The sequence below is a fragment of the Xenia sp. Carnegie-2017 genome, unplaced genomic scaffold, assembly GCF_021976095.1.
Source record: "Xenia sp. Carnegie-2017 unplaced genomic scaffold, XeniaSp_v1 HiC_scaffold_13, whole genome shotgun sequence".
Lineage (NCBI taxonomy): Eukaryota > Metazoa > Cnidaria > Anthozoa > Malacalcyonacea > Xeniidae > Xenia > Xenia sp. Carnegie-2017.
The window spans coordinates 7,621,691-7,641,302 of record NW_025813436.1 but is presented as its reverse complement, the minus strand read 5'-3'; the positions used below and the strand labels follow the sequence as shown (position 1 = coordinate 7,641,302).

The 19,612-nt window shown below is 33.8% G+C and overlaps 2 protein-coding genes and 1 long non-coding RNA gene across 4 annotated transcripts; 2 read left to right on the top strand and 1 right to left on the bottom strand.

The window, feature by feature from the left end:
* Window positions 1–158: 158 nt before the first annotated feature.
* On the top strand, window positions 159–11,156 carry LOC124452821. The gene is made up of 25 exons (XM_047003456.1): window positions 159–290; window positions 455–486; window positions 664–787; window positions 952–1,098; window positions 1,422–1,482; window positions 2,055–2,214; window positions 2,757–2,895; window positions 3,138–3,214; window positions 3,313–3,447; window positions 3,744–3,879; window positions 3,953–4,026; window positions 4,360–4,479; window positions 4,952–5,041; window positions 5,191–5,266; window positions 5,551–5,599; window positions 5,680–5,782; window positions 6,058–6,253; window positions 6,497–6,689; window positions 6,767–6,851; window positions 7,063–7,128; window positions 7,280–7,348; window positions 7,964–8,020; window positions 8,380–8,528; window positions 8,893–8,972; window positions 10,702–11,156. Exons 2-25 carry the CDS (start codon window positions 457–459, stop codon window positions 11,076–11,078), a joined length of 2,793 nt encoding a protein of 930 aa, XP_046859412.1. The 5' UTR covers window positions 159–290; window positions 455–456; the 3' UTR covers window positions 11,079–11,156.
* Window positions 11,157–16,224: 5,068 nt separating this feature from the next.
* On the bottom strand, window positions 16,225–19,610 carry LOC124452905 (stomatin-like protein 1). The gene is made up of 8 exons (XM_047003542.1): window positions 19,526–19,610; window positions 19,307–19,416; window positions 18,749–18,815; window positions 18,572–18,654; window positions 18,213–18,416; window positions 18,017–18,072; window positions 17,839–17,936; window positions 16,225–17,067 (listed from the first exon to the last, which is right to left on the bottom strand). The coding sequence occupies exons 1-8, from the start codon at window positions 19,596–19,598 to the stop codon at window positions 16,517–16,519; spliced, it is 1,242 nt and encodes a 413-aa protein (XP_046859498.1). The 5' UTR covers window positions 19,599–19,610; the 3' UTR covers window positions 16,225–16,516.
* Window positions 18,329–19,562, top strand: LOC124452966. 2 transcript variants are annotated; one of them, XR_006950921.1, is made up of 4 exons: window positions 18,329–18,408; window positions 18,726–18,837; window positions 18,946–18,990; window positions 19,520–19,562. It is a non-coding gene; the product is annotated as an uncharacterized LOC124452966 (long non-coding RNA). The 2 variants fall into 2 exon arrangements; XR_006950922.1 differs by lacking the exon at window positions 19,520–19,562 and adding an exon at window positions 19,023–19,099 and having other exon boundaries at window positions 18,946–18,961.
* Window positions 19,611–19,612: the final 2 nt, after the last annotated feature.

Sequence of the window (19,612 nt, the reverse complement as noted above, 5' to 3'; positions counted from 1 at the left end):
GTGCTTACAACGCATTTATCTAAATTCATTTAAACGTTTTCTTATTTCTGAAATTGCTAGCTTGAAACAGCAGACACATTAGCAGACAGGTACTTCGTTATCTATATTCACGGTGTCACTATGGTAACGAATGCTAGCATAGTTAATTTCTATGACAACCAGTGGTGACAACTCAAGATGGTGGATGTTTCGCTAGTAGAGTTTAATTTGTTTTAAATACGCTTTATTCTTAGTTTAACCAGGTTTTTCAAGCTACTTTTGAGACCTTCTATATTTCTGATATACGAAGCGTAAGTTTTTTCAAAAATACTATGTTGTTTCTTCTTTGACAAATCGATTTAAGATTCTTAAATCATAGTGAAAAACAATTACAAATTAATCTTTTTTTTGAGATTTAACTTATAAAATTCTTTTTAAGACTTATCGATCTTTTTTCGTGTTTTTTTTTTATCAGAAATGGTTAGCGAAGAAAAGAATTCAGTGGAGGTCAGTAGAACTCATTTCATTGAAAAAACCCCACAGACCACTGTTGACATTGACAGTTATCGTCCGTTTTTTCAAATTTTTTAACTAAACTTGCAAAAACTATTAAATAAGCTTTTTGTTTCACTATATCAGCGGTCGAAAAGTGTTAGAAATGAAGCTTATTTTTCTCATACTTAGCAATCTCCATCATTTAACGTCAAACAAATTGAAGACAAAGTAAGAGATGCTGTTCATGCTAAAAAGGCCAGATGTTCTGAGTATTTTAAAGATTTTGATCGCTTGCGAAGTGGATACATAACAAGTTAGTGTTTCATTTTGGTGTTATTCCAAAGTTCAAGAAAAATTAATCTTTTGCTCCTTTTTTAATATGAATAATGATTTCAAATGAGTTTTTGGATTTGCTACAATATTTTCCTGCTAATAATCAAATAGAAGTTAACAAAAGTGAATTGCTTCTATTTTTAGGAGCACAGTTTGAAAGATGCTTAGATCAGTTGTTCTCGGTGAATTTGAATAAGTTTGAGATACAAAGTCTTCTGTTGAAATATGGAGGCAACCCACAACAGAAAGGAATGATCTGCTACAGGGATTTCTGTTCTGTTATTGATGCTAGTTAGTGCTGCCAAATAGTTTTTTCCTTGAAATCTCTGAAAGTCTGCTTTATTTTACTACAACAAAAACATGCCTCAGTTGTTATGTGAATGTAATATATATAACTAAATGAACATTTTCAAAACTTTGATGCGACTATTCTACAACAACCATCTCATTAGCATATATTCTATGATAAAAATAGTTCTTCAAGATTTCAATGTCTTTTTTCCTACATTCTCAAATATTGATTTGAAAAGATAAAGCTATTTAATCTTAACCAAATGCATTTCTTTCAACTTACTTTTTTAAAGCTTTTTTAATTATCAATATTTGTCTTTAAGGTTTTGATGCAAACATTTTGGACAAAGCACCTGATGCACAAAAAGTTGGATTTGCTGCAAGGTACTACTTTTAATCAGTTATAAATTGGTAGCATGAATGTTCTAATAAATGCCTGGGGTATTTAAAAAATACTAGAACTTTTACGGAGGCAATAAATATATTTGAGATGCTTAATATGAACTAGCATAAGGTCTACATTTATTAGATAGAAGATTTTAATTTGATAGGTGCTGTTTATTGAATCATTTAAAGTAATTGCTGTTTAGTTGAAAGCTTTTCATAATCTAGACAGTGTTTACCATTTTACTTCAGATCACCTCTCCCTGTCATGCAAATGTCACATGTTGCACACACATTACATAATCTGCTTAATCTTTGTAGCAAATTTTAATAAGTTACTACCAATTGGGTCAATCTGTCATTAACAATTACGAACATAAATTATTTAATTTTTAGATTGATTATTTTTATAGTGAATTGTTCATCATTGTACTTAGCTTAGCAACAAGACCAGCCGTCTAAGACCACATTAACTCGTTCCTACATGAAGTTTTACTCCATTTCCACAACATTTTATATCACGCGTTGTGTATAAATAAAATTTCTCTAATTGTGTCTTTTCATAAATGTAGTGAGCCCGTTAACAGACGGCCTTTGAGTCCTGCATCCTTATCAAAATATAACAACATTCTCTCAAAATGTGCAAATTTTTATCATTATCATGGTATTAACGTAAAATCATCGTATGGTGATTTTGATAAACACAATAATGGACTCGTTACAGAAAGTCAGGTAGAGTACTGATAATGTTTGCATTATTTAAATTACCTAACAGTAAAACCTGTATTAAATGGACACCCTTGTGGAAATGACTGATGTCTGCTCAATGAAGGTGGTCACTTGAAAGAGGTTCCATTATTAGTTATGAATTAGTTATGTGAGATTAAATTTTGAGATATATTATCTATATGAGGCTTTATGAAGCGGTACCATTCATACAGGATGTTGGCTTAATACAGTGCTGCAGGTTTGACTCCAAAATCCTTGTCTTTCATCTTTCTGTGTTCATGTATGAAATGAGAAAGTAGCCACTGACCTATAGCGTCAAAGGTTGCAGCTGATTATGTAGAAACTCTGGTTTAGCCTGGTATTATGCTAATCAATACAATCTCCCTTTTAACCCTCTTTTCATATTTTTATCAAAATCACATTAGATAGCTTGATGGTAAAAGATTGAGTTATTCATTACCTACCAATATTGTAATTCCTTTTTTACCTACACAGCTACCATTAAAAATTACCAAAGTGTAAAAACTTTCATTTAATTATTTTAGTTTTATCGCAGTTTTCCCGGCCCGTCTGACATCACCGAAGCTGAGATGAAGCTGATTGCTAGAAAACACAGACACCCAGACAAAGCTGGTTTATGTAACTATCTACAATTCCACGATGATGTTGTGCAACGTCAACAGGGTAGGTAGGATCCAACGAAATGGATGTGATACAACCCGCAGAGTCGTGTGGTGAGAGAAAGTGGCAACGTGGAGGTAGGAATGGAGTATAAGTACAGCCATATGGTGAGAAAATGTCGACATGGTTGTAGGAATGGAGTATAAGTAGAGCTGTGCGAGAGAAAATAAAGAAAGAGTGTTGCTTTTTAAAAGTATTGCATGTTTGTGGATTTTTAAATATTTTATCTTTTCTGATTTCATCAGCTATGGCTAGTGGTGAGAAATATCTGTATTCTGATTCTAAACCTTTGGATGCTGCTTTTATTTCTCAACCCTTACAGGTATTTGAAGCTCTCGAGAAGACTCTTTATTTCAGTTGCTTCCTCCTAAATTTAGAGATTTTGCAGCTATACTTAAATAGTTGCATGGTTTTATGCAGGACAAGAGCGTTGATTCTGATCTTAATGCGATTTTTGAGAAGATTCGTGTTGCTGTGTTTAAAAACGGTGTGCGAACTACAGAATTCTTCCGCGATCACGATAAATTACGAAGTGGAATTATAACAGAAAATCAGGTACAGTTATCTTTTTTACACAGCATTTGCCCTGGCTGTCGGTGTACAAAAGTATGAATGTTACAATGGATTTTTTTATGCCCTGCCTTCAACCTACAAACACGTTTATCTTTTTTTAGAAGTACTTTTCTATTTTGTATCAAAAATAGACTTGTTTCGCCTTCGATTGTTTCCCCAACAATGAAATAGAATTAGATTTTATGGCGTTAAACAGTCTAGTTCTGTTTGTTATGCAGCTTTATGAGTGAAGTTTTATAGTTGTATATTTATCAATGTTGTCTTCTTTTCAATAATAGTTCGTGTGTGGATTGTCTTTATCATGTGGTGTAATAGCAAACCTGTCACGTGACGAGATTCAAAAGGTCGTTGATGTCTATCGTACCCCGGATGGTCGAGTGCGTTACAAGGACTTCTGTTATATGATGGAAAATGGTATACGACTTTCTGCAAAAACGTTTTGCCTATAGTCAGTATACATTTGCATTTTTAATTTTGTGTATTATAGCTTTCACTGAACCTCACCTTGAAAAGAAACCAACCACTGTAACATCAAGGCCTCCCGTCGGTGCTCTTATGAAGGTTTTATTTTCCTATTCATCATTTATATGCTAACACTATCTCTCAAAACGATGAACTGTCGAGTAAAAAACCAGATGTTCAAGGTGAATCAAAATTAAATGGTTGTTAACGGAGAATGAAACAATTTATGGTGGATTCAAATCAACAGTCAAAAGGCAGTGTTTTTTAAAAAACCTTGCACTCTCCTTGGATCCCTGAATTTATCTCATTCGTTGCAGTTTAGGGAGATTAGATTAGCTTATTTATAGTGCTATCCTAAGAGCGACAAAATTTTATCATGCACTTAAAAATAATAGCGTAACGCTTTCCCCTCCTATCTTATGGTCATCTTAGGTTCCAAACAAATTGAACGAGCATGAAGAACGACAGGTGGCAGAAATTTTAGAACGATTATCAAGTGATGTAAAAAGAAGACGTTTGATGATTTACCCGTTCTTTAAAGATTTTGACAGGGTATGTTTAATAATTTACACCTCCCCTCCCTCCTCCCCCCCGTAAATACGTATATGATTCACTAAACAGCTGACATTGATAATTACACGACCGGAAGCAGTTGTAAAATATTTATGTAACGGCACACGGCGCACGGTCTGTCACGATGGAATGGGGAGAGTTGCCGTTTTTTTAAACTATTTAGCTAGTGATTTTTTGGGCCGCCATTTTACGCTTTCTTTTACGTTACTTTACGACACACGGCGCACGGTCTGTTACGATGGAATGGGGAGAGTTATCGTTTTTTTAAACTATTTAGCTAGTGATTTTTTGGGTCGCCATTTTACGCTTTCTTTTACGTTACTTTACGAATAAACTTTTGCAATCTTTTCCTTGGGAAGTATCCAACAATGAATTTGTCAAGTTTAAGAAAGTGAATTTTGGTATTTTTTGAAAAAATTCGTGTATGATACAGCAACTATGTTTTCTTTAGAGTGAAGCGTACACGCGTGGAATAACAAAGGCCCAATTTGAAAGAATGCTTCATGTTTTGAGTTTGAGTTTACAAGCAAATGAATTAGTTGTAAGTGAGATATCTACTAACATATGAAATCATTTTAATTTATATAATTTTTTTGCTCATTTTTCAACCTTGTTCTTTCAAACAGTCAGTTTGCCTTACCAACAAGATACATGTGTACTTATTCTTTCCTTTCATGTTTATATCTTAAGCTCATTTGCAAGAAGTTTGAATATCCAGTTGGAGGAGATATAAACTATCCTGCATTTATTCAAGCCATCGATACAGGTATGTATTTGAGTTAACGTTCAAGATGTACGTCCTTTTCCAAGTTGTTTCTTTCCTCGGGAAAAGTTCTGCATAACTTTTTGTTGTAAGTGTTTCTTGTGTATTGTTGTCGATTCATCGTGAATTATAATTACGAACTATCTTAGTTCAAATATTGTAAAGTGTTCTCACTCTTTTTGTTTATTCATTTTACCACACTGAAATTGGGAAGCACTATATAATTATCAGTATATCTCCTGATAAAATACTGTTAAATTTATCAAATCCTTCCATGTTCTTTTCAGAATATACTGCCTCCTCAAAACATTTGACATCTGACGACAATTTAGTAAAGTAGGTTGTATTAACACACTACTTGTTTCTTCTGAAATCATTATTGTTCTCAGCACTCACAATTTTCACGATTCTTTCAGGCAGTATGATGTTGCGCCAACTTCAAAGCTTGATCTCAGTTCTGTGAATTATGACGAAGTGATTGGTCGAATACGACATCACGTGTTAACAAACAGAATCAGGGTTAGTTATACTTCTCCACGATTGAAATTTGTAATGCAAAGATTGCGTTTGCAAAATCCAAGTTTTCATGTGTTAATTTCTCTGTAAAAAAGGTTATTTAGGACAAACGTCTTGATGTAATCTATAAAGTCGGGTTGTCATACTTTTTGTTTGTTGCACGAGAAGTTAAACTATGAAAAATAGTCGAATTATTCAAGTAAATTAGAGAGAGCCACAATTTAGTAAATCCTGCAACTGCGTATAGTGATTTACCTATAGCTTACGCTGTTCTTTAGGTGGAGGAATATTTTCAAGATTTTGATCCCCTGCGTAGCGGATCAATAAGCAAAAGTCATTTTCGTCGTGGGCTTAGTTCATTAGGACAACATCAACTTACTGACGCTCAATTCGAAGTCATTTCGTTGAATTATGCTGATCCAAAAAGAGTGGGAAATGTTCTATGGACTAGATTCTTAAATGATATTGAACAAGGTAATGTATTGCGCAATGTATTGCATTTAAACACATTCAAAATGATTTGTTTCAAGTCCATGTCACGTGGCAAAACAAACGATCGTTTTTTAAATGCGTGCCACGTGATCATAATCAATCCTCCTTAAAGGCATCAATCATCTTAACGACCTGCTCGAGATCACTATTTTAACCACTACTTCTGAAAGTTTAGTGTACAAAATGTTAACTTCGAGTTTTTAATACATACGTGCTGTATTATAGTGTTTACATGTCGTGGTCTTGAAAAAATGCCAACATATGCCCTGCCATGCAGTGAGAAATTTTTAATGGAGAAACCAGGCACGAGACATACTTTAGAGTCATCGCAACTCCTAGAGGAATGCATGCATCGTTTACGAGAGAGAGCCAAACAACGAAGGCTACTTGCAAAACCTTGTTTTCAAGATTTCGACAAGTAAGATCGATGTTTTCTAATTTGAGATGAAATAATCAAAATAATAAAGTGAGAATGTTTTTCTTCTTATGTTATAGACACAACAATGGTCATGTAACGAAGTCCCAGTTCCGTCAATGTTTACAACATTTAGAACTAACTGCAACAGAGAAAGAATTTGAGGTACATTTTTGTTCATTTCTCGTAAAAACTGAATAAGAAAGCAGCCAAATTTCAACATCAGATCACACATTACAAAGTCCCAAAAACTCTATGTAAACTCATGTTTCTACACTACACCTCGTGAAGATTTCAGTGATTGAAGACAGAAAGCAACCGAGATTTTCTTGAATTAGAAAAAAAGTTGCAATAATTTTACTCATATGCACTTCAGGTTATGGAACAAAAATTTTTGGATGATTTTGGTGTCAACTACATCCGATTTCTAGAGGAATTACAGGTAACGTCTTTTTGTAGTCACTCATTCATGTTTTGTTGAACAAAGTGATTAAGATAATGTTTTAAGTTTTTATACGAAAAAGGTGATAGAATTTATTACAGCCTAGTGAAACGGAAATCAATACATTGCTAATTTGTGGAGTATATTACAGCCTAGTGAAACAGAAATCAACAGATATGCTCAAAGATTGGAGCAACTCAAATTGGTCAACAGCAAAGTGGTATGACTTGCGTAATTTATTATTTTTTACTTCATTTGGCTAGTTTCATTTTTCTCTGAGTACAAATAACGTATATTGATCATAGGTAATTGAACAGAGGAAACTTTCCGTTTTCTGAGCCAAAATCGTAAAATTTGACACAACAATTGCGTGACTTACGTTATGTCGAGAGTGCGTTTACGCTATATTTGTATTGCACAAACAAACATGTACATCTATCGTTAACGGTGTTTCCTTTTTTCTCGGCATTTATTCTTATCTAACTTTGTCGACTTCTTTAAACCGCTTTCGTCCAACCTATTTGACAAAAACCTGGAGTTTAAGCGATGGACTGTGGACTCACTCACAATGGTAGAGAACTGGACGCTAAAAATGTGAAGAACATAAAGAATGTAGTTTAGTTACTGCTTTGTGTAGTATATTTAAGCATTTATCGTCACAGACCTAGCTTTTAAAGTTGTTTTTTTACAAAGATTGTGAATATATTACATGGATCTTCATTATATGAATCCATAAAATGGAAAGGATTCATGTTATGATGATTCTCTGACGATGGTTTATATGGATTTGCTGTAATAATTTGTTATTATTTTGATCTTATGGTTTTCAAAACAGATGCCCGATCATGGGTCCCAGGATATCGAAAACATACTAAACAAAATAAAAAATAAAGTAAGTTTTGTAATAGGCAAATTATATCATACAGGATGTTTCTTTCTGGATTTGGTAGAATTTGATGGATGATCTTGGACAATTTTCATGCACACGATCTTACATGATTGTATTGGTTAATTTGCAAGATTTACAGTTTAGTATATTGTTAAGAATTTGTCAATATCTTGGCATGATCCAGTTGAGATTTATCAAAAAATTTCTAATCAATACCGTATGTGTTCATCGCGTGACTACGATCGCGTGAGACAGACAAATAAAATTTTTACCAATTCTCCACATTCCTAAGATTAATTATTTTTGGGAAAAACAATTTTTCCATAGTAAACCTTTGAACTATGGACATTTTTATCAATTAGGTGGTCAAAGAGCGGATACGCGTTTTGGAGTTCATGTGCGACTACGATAAACTGAGAAGTGGTCGTATGTTGAAAACGTGCTTTGCACGTGCATTGGATCTTTGTCAGTTGGGTCTGACAAAGACAGAGGTCAATGTTCTGATTGATCTGTAAGTACATATTCATTTTACTGAAATTAATGGCCATTTTTCCTACTTCAGCTCTTTACACATTTTCCTTTAATTTCTTCATGAGGAGTGATGTGATGTTGAAATTTTATTTACTTCAGTATTTCAATCTGCTGTATTCATCAAACTATTTTTAAATCTTGCTAATTCCCATACTCCATTCTAATGTCTCATAAAAAAAGATGTTATGTTGGAACTTGACAACTTAACTATCATTTAAAAGTAAATTGAAACATGAATTTTCCAAACATTCCGAGTCATTGCTGACATTTTGGTCAACGTAACAATTGCGTTCTTTGATGAAATAAATCTTGAATATCTAAAGTCTCTTCTATTATCTCTACAGCTATACATCCAGTCAAGACTCAGACTACGTGGATTATGTTGAATTCTCCGATTACATTGAGTCTATTTTTACTTGGAAACGTAAGTGTGATCTCATTTCTAGTGCAGTTTTTACCTGGCAAATATGTTGTAATATTATAAATGTGCAGTGTCGTTTGTGTAAAATGTATTAATTGTAGATCACGTGACATGAAGTCTTGTGCAAACTAGCCATAAATATTTATCACATTGACATTTTAATCTTTCAAGCATGGTAACTATCTTATAAAAGGTCCCTGTGTCTGGTGACTGGAAAAAACACCCAATTAGTATAATGATGCTTATCTTAATCAATTAGACAAAAGTCAGTCAAAAGAAATCATTTAACCTCTTGCATATGTTATCGCGTTGGCGCGGCTTTTCAAGTTGTCCTTATGCCTTGACTTTTCACAGCGATACCGCCATCTATTGACCTATAGCTGTGACTAGGGTTTCTCAACACAACCACACGACTAACAGCATAGAAAGGAAGCATGCAAACTGTTTGTGATTAAATTCATCATACGGCGTTTTTTTTTTGGTCAGGAGATTTTTTTGTGCGAAGGCTTTTTCCCTTTAGACGTCATTTTTTCTTTTTGATGAAAATATTATGAAATCACAGTAAGTAGAAAGTAAAACCGAAGGTGTAATTAGAGTGCAGAGAACGTTTGTTGTTAAAATCTTGTGGTCTTCTCATAAGACGTCCTGTGGGCTAAACTGATTCTAATGGTGTTATCACTAATACCATACTTGACCGTCGATGGATGTTCTAAGCATAGTCTATAAATACATTTTTTATGCTGAGCTATTATTTATGTGTTATGCAATTTTAAGGTCAAGACTAACGATGTAAATATCTGTTATGAAAATAATATAAGAACTCATCCTACTGAATTAATTGTGATTTGTGGAACTTTCTCGTACCGTGCAATCAAACGTATGTGATTACCTAATACGTCATTGATTACGTCATTAACTTTAGTCATTTACATTAGGTAAGGTTTATGTGCTCACTGACTGAGATACAACATCTGGTTGCATCAGATGATTAGATAACAACTATGATTAGGTAATGGTATTAACTGTATAAAATTACCGGTTGATATGAAAAGTAAGAGGACGACTATCGTTGAAATTTACATCATTCTACAGAAAACTAAATGGATATTGTTAACTTTGATAGAAATTGCAAAAAAAAACCAGTACAAAACCCATAACGTAATAGATACTAATTGTCAGTAAGCTGCAAAAGCGTTTGCATAACATCTGCCCTACAGCCGATGATTATGTAGACAAATACGGATTGTATCCATGGTTATTATCACATTTGTCACGTTTGAAATAAATAGAGTTAAAAGTAGTAAGAGTTTTTGTTATTTAGTATTTTGTCTGTCGTATTTTCTTACAGCCTAAGTCCACAAGTGACAAGACGATTTTTATCACAATAGTCTGAAATGTTCTTGATTATAGATGCGCCCATTTTAATGCGCTCAACAAAAAGTGAAAATTTTTTTTCTTTATCAAACGCTTAACAATCTTTTTTTAAACTGTCGTCAAAAAAATCCCTCTGATGGTCTGCCTTTAAGACTCTTAAAATTTATTGTGAAACATGAAACAAGCTAATAATTATGTAAAAACTACTTAATAATCAGCTCTTACTTACAGAAGTAAATACATTAGTATGTAAAGGATTTATTAGTAAAAGACAATTTAGTGAAATAATAAGTAAAAAATAATTGTAGTGATAACGATTTATTACTTCTGTCCTATTTTCATCTTTCCTAAATTACAGATCTTGAAAAGAATCCGCTTATCGAGCCTGTCCCTTACCGTCCTGAGCAAGGGTCTGATTTAAATAAGCTCGCACCTGATGCAAATGAGTTACTTGAGAAAGTAATGCATCGTTTGGCCGACCGCGTGCGTCATCGACGCGTTCAAATGTTCCCTTTATTTGAAGATTACGACCGCATACACAATGGCACTGTCTCGCGGTCTCAATTTCACCGCGTACTTAGTGAGCTGGATCTGGGGAGTTTGGTAAGCAGTCGTGAATTCTCAGTCTTGTATAAGAGATTCGATGTTCTTATTGGTGGAAAGCACGACATTAATTACATAGCATTTTGTGATCTGGTCAACAAATATGCACACTTTGAACATGGAAAACCGTAAGTTTTTGGCATACTGTATTTTAATAAAGTTGCGTTATTGTATCGATATTCACAAATATAATGGCTTTCTTGATGTTTATTCGACTTCCCATATACGAGCATGAGGTTTTGAGGACATTTGTTAACTAAAGTCGAGAAGCATGCTATAGCATACTAAATATAAAAATTTGAATGCCAGAAAAAAAAGGAACGTAGAAAATATTCTGTTTAGAAAACTGAAAAGATGAATGACCTAAGAATCAGGGAACATGCTTATTCGAAGGAAAATTTAACTGTTTAACCTCTCTCCCTGTAATTAGAGAGAGCTTTCAAAGCTTGTTGCGAAGTAAAATTTTTATCGGGTTACTTTGTTTTTGCTTCTTTTGTGAGAAGACTCTATGCGCCGTCTAACGATACCACAGAAAGATAAACACCTTAATGAAACAACACAAAGTTTTCAATCGATTCTTTTATGAATGATAACAAACTTTTATTAAATATAATCGCCTGTTACTGTTACGTTGTCCCTCACAACCACATCAAAAATATAAAATATCTGTCTACTATGTTTTTTTTGTCAGCATTAAACATTTCCAATTGTAGAGGAGTTCATTTGAAAATAAAGAATTGCTTGAAAAAAAAAATAAAGATACACCGCGAATAATTTCAAATTACCGAATATCAATGTATATTTAATAACGAACAGGAGTTTTTTGACTAATTTAATCTGTGCGAAAATAAATAATATAACTTGAAATAATATTTACAATTTTGAAACAATAACATTCGTGATTTTAGAAACACTTGATTGCAAAATGATTTCGTTCGTCAATGTCTGTACTGTAAATACGAAGGTTAAAATGGGATACTTGTTAAGATATTCCACTTCTAAAATAAGACAACGGAAGGTAGTCTTTGCAAACCAATTTAGAGAAAATGACCGTCAAATATACTCCATTTGGATTCGTCCAAACAACACTAATCTTTGTAAGAAAATGTAATAATGTTTGCACGTTGCTAACAGCAAATTCTTTTTTTTGCCTTACATATACAAGGGGCAATTTAGTATCTCCCGATGTACCGTTTTTCCACTGTGATGTTTGTGCAATAGATCTTCATCTTCGTGTATATTTTCCTCAACTTCACCCAAAACTACGATCGTTTTAAGTCTTGTAAATTTTTATAGAACTCGGCATTACATTGACATCTTTTATTTTTTCCATTGTTTTATATCAGAGCATTAAGCGTTGCCATTTCGTACGCTGTTGTCAACTACGTAGTGTAGTGGTTGTTTTCATTTATGATACGCTTGGTTCTTCCTCGGGCAAATGTGGTACACCAAAGACAGCATTTTCCGCTTCCATTGCAAGTCTTTTGTACATTCTCTCCATAATGTATTTTTTGTTCTCTGTTTCAATGCGTGGCGCAAGCTTCATTAGGGTGTGTGCGCGTCTTTGTGAATTGGGAGACGAACGATGTAACATATCTGAAACAATGTGCTTTAAGATCTCGGTGTCCTGCGTTGCTTTTTTTTCGCATACCGTGTTTAGATACTCGTAGAATTCCTGTGGGTTTTCTGTCCGCTTTCTCAACGACGGAGACGCTGCCATTTTTTGCACTAGATTAACGCTTTTCGTTTCGACTTCAATCAAGTGACGCACAAATAACGATATTCACAGTAATCTCCACTCAACAATGCGCCGTAATAAATACATTTGTGGAAATCCTTACCCCACGCTGACTTAAATAACATCCTGATCTCGTACAGATTAAAACTGGACTCTAGTCGAACTGTATGATTATGAAGGGCGTAGACTGGAACTCATTTGATTGCTATAGCGTGGGCCCCTTGATACGTTTTTCAGGTAAATTTTATTTGAGAGATAATGAGCGAAAATGTTTTGACAACAAAACATTGTTTGTGAATTTTTTATATGAAAAGTTGATCAATTTTATCACAGATAAGAGAAAATCTCGTGATGTTATGTTTAGCGGTTATGTGAGCCGACCATTCTTACCAGCTCTCACATGTATGTGCGCTCCTCGTGTTGTCGTCACGTGCTGAATGATATGCTATAGTATCAGAATAACTGTTTGTAGGCAATAGAAATTGATGTGGTGTTTTCCAACATTGGTTAGGGCTGAATTGGTTGAATTAATCCTTTTATACAATGGTATAAAAACCCATGCTAATAATGGAGGCAAGATCTACGGTAGATTTAAAGTTTCAGTATGCTCCTTCCTTTCTTTAAGTCTCCATTCATTTATGCTCGTCTGTTTCTAATTGGCGAACCTTGTTGTCCAATGAGGATGCGCAATTCCCAAGATTATAATCATCACAAATTGTCCTTGAGTCACAGCTGTTTCATATGTTCATTATTTCATACGAATGAGTTTAATTTATTGATAACACGTTTAACGTAAGTATGATTTTTTATCTAGCTCATGCGGAGAGTTATGATGCATTAGTGGCCAATCAATGTTTCATTTGTATTCGGTTCAATTGACAAAGGCTCCAAAATGTTTTGAGTTTTTCAACAAGAGTAGCTATATAAGGGTTAGAATTAAAAAAGCTGCACGCTTTTCATCGGAAATACTGATTTTTTCCCTGGCTCATAGCCCTTCAAATTTGTCGAGTATTTGCCCATTTGTTGACTACAGCATATTTACTTAAGTTAAATATGAGTTGATCGCTGCTCATTAATATTTATGAGCTGATAAATACTAATGGGAGCCAAACTGAACTGCCAAATTTATCTTTGCTTATGAACATCAACTATTTTAAATACAATTTTAAAGTGAAGTAGTGATTAATAAATAGATTAGTCACTGATATTTCGATAATTTTCTGTAATTATTACATCGCACCCCTCAAGCTAAATTTTATGAACCGATTGGTTATCTAAAATAGGTGTATATAGCAATATATATATGATACGTCAATTTGCCTAAAATATGTACGAAACTCATAAATACGTTGTGGGGCTGCATCTCGATTAGATAAAATTGTTGTAATGAAGCTTAATCTGGAAGAAGTTAATTTTTTATTTTTTATACTTTGATTGGTCTGAGCGTAAACTGTGGCAAATTTTTTTTCGCCAGTCAGAGCTACTTTTAAGTCTAGAGTCATATATATATATATATATATATATACACTTTTTATTGTCTAGACTGCAAATTACACAATGTCCTTAATATGGTATGAATTATTACTACCACTTTTTGGGGAACAATTGATTAATTCACTATTTGGATATGGTTATATTGACGTATCCCAAAGTAAATTTGCATGTGATTCATAATATTCTTTTGGGTGTCTAACGCCTGGTTACCAGAAAAAACGTACACAGATTTAAATCAGATTTAACGTTGAATTCGACCCTAATTTTAACTAATTTCAAAATACACGTTATCAAATGTAATCGATGTTAATGGTAGCCTGTAGTACAACTTTCCACTGTCTTACAGTAGTTTTATTCTAAAGGTTAGATAAGAGCCCTTTGACGTGTTAAATTGTTTTAAGAATTCCCTCAATACTCTTTGTGTTTTGTGTATTTTGCGAATGTTGTATATTAGGCGACACCGAAATTCTCCCGACAAAACTCACGATGAGGTCTAACTTTTTTTCGTCGTGTATAAACAATCTTTGAGGGCGATTACAACAATAATAAAGTGATTAAAAACAACTGGTCGACATTACGCCTTGATTGTTAAAATTGTGAAATTTTAATGTGTATATGTCTTTTTAAGTCTATGGCTTGTGCATGTAATTGAGCAAAGTTGTGTCAATATTTTCTTGCTTAGGAGATACTGAATAATGATCAATGTTGATAAAAGATAAAAAGGCAGAAGTAGTTTTGCTCGAGGGGTCGTATGTTTAGTGATAGCTATCTTAAGATAATTATCAAACTTTATGATTTTTTAATCAGTACATGTTTGCCATTATTTTGGTATAATGCTGATGGGCTACTCTTAGAACGAATAGTTGCTTTCGAAAAACTTTTGCCTCTTGTCTGTCGTTGTAACTTTTAATTTTTCATCAGATGAAACATTTCTCCCCATTCTCTTATTACGGCATGTGAAGAGGTCCTATATAGCTAGATGGAATGTTGAAGTGGGAACAACGAGCTATTTAAGAAAGTTTCCAAAAATATCACTCTTTAATATCTTTCACTTATAGTCTCCTTAAGTCATGAAAAACTAATTTTGTAGTTATAGTCTTAAAACTAAAAATGGCAAATTCCTGAAATTAGATTTGTATAATTAAGCAGGTGGAAGTCATAAAAACGAAACGAGGCGTGTTTATGAGAAAAACATGTTTTTGCTTGTAAGTGTGGCAAAAGCGACGGTAAAAAACCTATTTAACATTAGCAATTTTACTCTTCATTTTCTATGTAGCTACAGTGATGATTCTCCACTGATATGATTTTAATGTTGCTTGATTAATTTTAAACCATTTTCGACGATCCTATGTTTCGAGTGTGTTTGAAATGAAATGTCTCATGCACAGGAAAGATTTGATGTTTCTTTGAAAATGATTAAAATTGTGCTGAGAGTTTTCCTTTAAATACATAGGTAGCAAAATGTTCTCCTCAGAAACAGATCTCGTGCGTGTAGAGACCACAGGCAGCCATCATTGTGTTATTTTAAGAAGTTATACCGATAAGGAAATGATTGGTCTTGTGATTGACAATCCTGTTGAAATAAGTGTTGTGTAGTAGACATTTATTTGAAAAATCTCAGTTCGAATAAATTATGGTTTTATAAAGGGAACATTATAGATGAAGCTTAAAAGAGATTGGAAAAGATCTCTTACAATGATTTCTAAATTGGTTTTCTTTCTTATGTTAGAGCAGTTTGATCTATAAAACTTTCAACAGATAATTCAATTGAGCAGTTGGAAGCAATGAATTGGAAAGTTATATCACTTCATCACGGGAAAGTTATCAAGATGTTGATTGTTGGCATGACATAAGATCTCATTATCAAGGTATGAATAATCATCATCCAAGCTTTTTTAAAATAGGCTGGAGGTTGCAATTGCAAGTAACAACAATGTACAACGTAAATTGTCCCCTACATTTGTCCACTACACGTCCATCAAGAAATTGGGCCAGCCCTTTCCTTAATCCACCATCTGCTTCCAAGTACATGAAACTACAGAATCATTTCCTAATGATAAATCAACATTTATGTTCTTTTTAATGACAAAATTTTAAAGACAGTTAAAAATGAATGTACAAAGCTAGAGGTCAACTTTCGCGAAAAACTCTATTTAATATGTACATGATATAAAACCATTTAGTTGTCGCAGAAATCAAGTGGTTTCTTATAGTTTTTAGCTCTCGTTTGACGGTACAAACTTATACTATTTGTTTGTGATGATTACATAGGTACAAATACTGTCAAATTGACAATGCAAAATTACATTCCTCGATTGCGTGAATGATATAAAAGAATTCAAACAATTATTATGTCATTTGTGTTCGTAGAATCATAATTACGTGAAGTTGAAGATTTTATCCCTGTACGTGTGTTCATATGTTCCACGTGACTGCTACGTGACTGATTCATACGCTCTACAACGACTTGTAATTTCATTGCCATGCGCACATCTCCTGTAATGTTGACTCGACCATGCATGTAGGCATCAAATGCAGATATCTCACCAGAAAAAAGTGCTCGCATATCATGTGAGGACAATGTGATTACCACGTCGGGCGTACACCCGCAAGGTGGACCCTTTCCACCATGTCCCTCATCATTTTTTAAATCCACATACCAGGTTGAACCCAGATCGCTGAAGTTGAATTGATAGACACAGCCAATGTCTCTTACCAGTCTTTCGTCAGTGACGTGATTGAAAATTGCAATCAGTTGATCGGGGTCAGGTAAACGAGAATAAGGTATTTGCTCGTTCGATGTGCGTGAGACAGCGTCCAGAGAAGAGTCAACGGGTTTCTGCACAGGCCGAACTTGTGGGGGAAGGCCACCTAGTGCACCTTGCATCACTATAGAAAACATCTTAGTTTATAATTTATAGATAGTGTAAAGACTGTTCTCATTCTTTATTGTTCATTCATCACTACCTTCACTGACACACTTTATCTTAGTTTATATTTTAGGTAGTGTAAAGACTTTTCATGTTCTCTGTTGTTCATTCATCATTACCAACACTGACACACGTTATCTTACTTTATGATTTAGATAGTGTAAAGCCTGTTCTCATTCTCTGTTGTTCATTCATCACTACCTACACTGACACACGTTTTCTCAGTTTATAATTTATAGATAGTGTAAAGACTGTTCTTGTTCTCTGTAGTTCATTCATCACTACCAACACAGACACACGTTATCTTAGTTTATATTTTAGGTAGTGTTGAGACTGTTCTTGTTCTCTGCTGTTCGTTCATCACTACCTACACTAACACACGTTATATTAGTTTATATTTTAGGTATTGTAAAGACTGTTCTTGTTCTCTGTTGTTCGTTCATCACTACCTACACTGACACACGTTATCTTAGTTTATATTTTAGATAGTATAAAGACTTCTCGTTCTCTGTTGTTCATTCATCATTACCTACATTGACACACGTTATATTAGTTTATATTTTAGGTATTGTAAAGACTGTTCTTGTTCTTTGTTGTTCATTCATCACTACCTACACTGACACACGTTATCTTAGTTTATAGTTAGATAATATAAAGACTGTTCTCTTTCTCTGTGGTACATTCATTATTTTACGACTCCTTTTCAAGTTGAGAACCTTCAAAGATTTACCTTGAAATATTGTGCTAATTGGATTATTGTCAGCTTTGAATAAAGAGGAAATGTCTGGATTGTATTCTGGTGGAGCTGAAATCACTTGAGCTTCAGAGCTACATGGATAGAAATAGGATTGATTACATTGAACTCATGGCATGTTATTTACAATGCAATACATCAAGAAAATACTTGCATTTCAATTCTGTGAATTTGTACTCCCCATGATCTAGTAACTTTATTTAATTCATCCTATTTATTATTACAAAAGTTATATGAACATTGCATAGCAAAAAAAAATTTGTTGTAAACTAATGTTGTACTGGCTAAAACACACCACAAATGGAAGTAATTAAAATATGAAAAACAGATTGAGAACAATTAAAATGAACCTGAGCTCGAATTGCAGTGAATTTCTTGTCATTCTGTATTTCAATTAGATTTTGCGTGGTCAAAATGTTCACTAGTGTTGTTTGGGCAAGCACACGCATTGAATGATTCAAGTCCTGCACATTGCCTGTTAAAGCTATTGGGTCTTGGATGAGAAATTGAACTGTTGCACCAACTAGTACTGCCGCTTGGTCCTTGGTAAGAATCTGATGAGAGATATTAACAAGTGATAGACAGTTGTAAGCATTATTTGGAACTGAAAAGTAACAAGAATTAACAGATTTTAGAACTTAATATTCTCAATAATTGGTTCATAAATTTGAACTTTACATCATATTAAAACTATTTGAATATTTAATACCTTCTGAGGTGGTACATTAAAAGCTTTAATTCGAATATCAACTCTATGAAACTTGTCAATACATGGTAATATGAATGTGATACCTGTGAGACAAAAATATGTTGCTCTAAAAAATTAATTTTAATTACTATTATTTTTAATGCACTCAACTTAGGTAGGCCTTTCCAAACAACTGACCTGGCTCCTTTAAAGGTTGAAGCCGACCAAGTCGTAAAACAACAGCACGTTCATATTCTTGAATCACCTAACAGAATATTTGGACTGAGGTATGGTATTATTTATTACAAATTTGTATATTATGTTAGTATAAGTATGCTTCATGATTGCTCCATGATATAATTGACGAACAACAAATTGATTCTATTGTATTTCAGTGGCATCACAGTATTGGTGAGAAGAAAACAATTTGATTTGAAAAAGTAATGATTATACATGTGATGTATGTTTGTAGAATAAACTTGTTTCCCCGAGGGCCCATGACAAGCATGCGCAACGTTTAGGGTCACCACCACCATTAAATCTTTTAAGTACAACAGGTATAAACAAAAAATTTTAATCTCTTCAAACGGCTTCCCTTCGTTGAAGGATAAGCGCATTTAAATCTGACATAGTGGTTGAAAGGCCACATCGGTAGCTTGCCTGATTTGATTTCACGAGCTTCGAAGCGCAGTCGCCTCTTCGATTTTTTATTGAGCACACTGCATATTTTCAGTCATTTATACAAAAATTGTGTACCTTCACACAGCAAAAACATGATAGAGGAAACGTGAATACAGCAAGAATGTACACAAGGAATGTAATAGCCCAAGTCACAACATCTACAGTTTTATTTGCCGACTGCTTTTCTGCAATATAAAAAAGGAATTTGGCGTTTCCATGTTGATAGCTTGCTGGTCAAATCATTTTATGCAAAGTACCCACTACGTGCATTTTTAAATTTTGCTTTAGAACTACCTGTACAGAGATTGTCTTCCCTATATAAACGTGACCGATCGTGCACTCGAAAAAAAGAATATTTGGAGTCCATTGGAGCAATTTTTG

What these genes read in the sequence shown, in the direction of transcription:
- LOC124452821 (XM_047003456.1), top strand. Translation starts at nt 457, where the DNA reads ATGGTTAGCGAAGAAAAGAATTCAGTGGAG. An exon ending in CTGTTCTGTTATTGATGCTA is followed by an intron (nt 1,099 to 1,421) that starts GTTAGTGCTGCC and finishes TTTGTCTTTAAG; the next exon opens with GTTTTGATGCAAACATTTTG. An exon ending in TACAAGCAAATGAATTAGTT is followed by an intron (nt 5,042 to 5,190) that starts GTAAGTGAGATA and finishes TTATATCTTAAG; the next exon opens with CTCATTTGCAAGAAGTTTGA.
- LOC124452905 (XM_047003542.1), bottom strand. Translation starts at nt 19,598, where the DNA reads ATGGACTCCAAATATTCTTTTTTTCGAGTGCACGATCGGTCACGTTTA. An exon ending in CATGTTTTTGCTGTGTGAAG is followed by an intron (nt 18,816 to 19,306) that starts GTACACAATTTT and finishes ATATTCTGTTAG; the next exon opens with GTGATTCAAGAATATGAACG. An exon ending in TCACTGCAATTCGAGCTCAG is followed by an intron (nt 18,073 to 18,212) that starts GTTCATTTTAAT and finishes AATAATAAATAG; the next exon opens with GATGAATTAAATAAAGTTAC.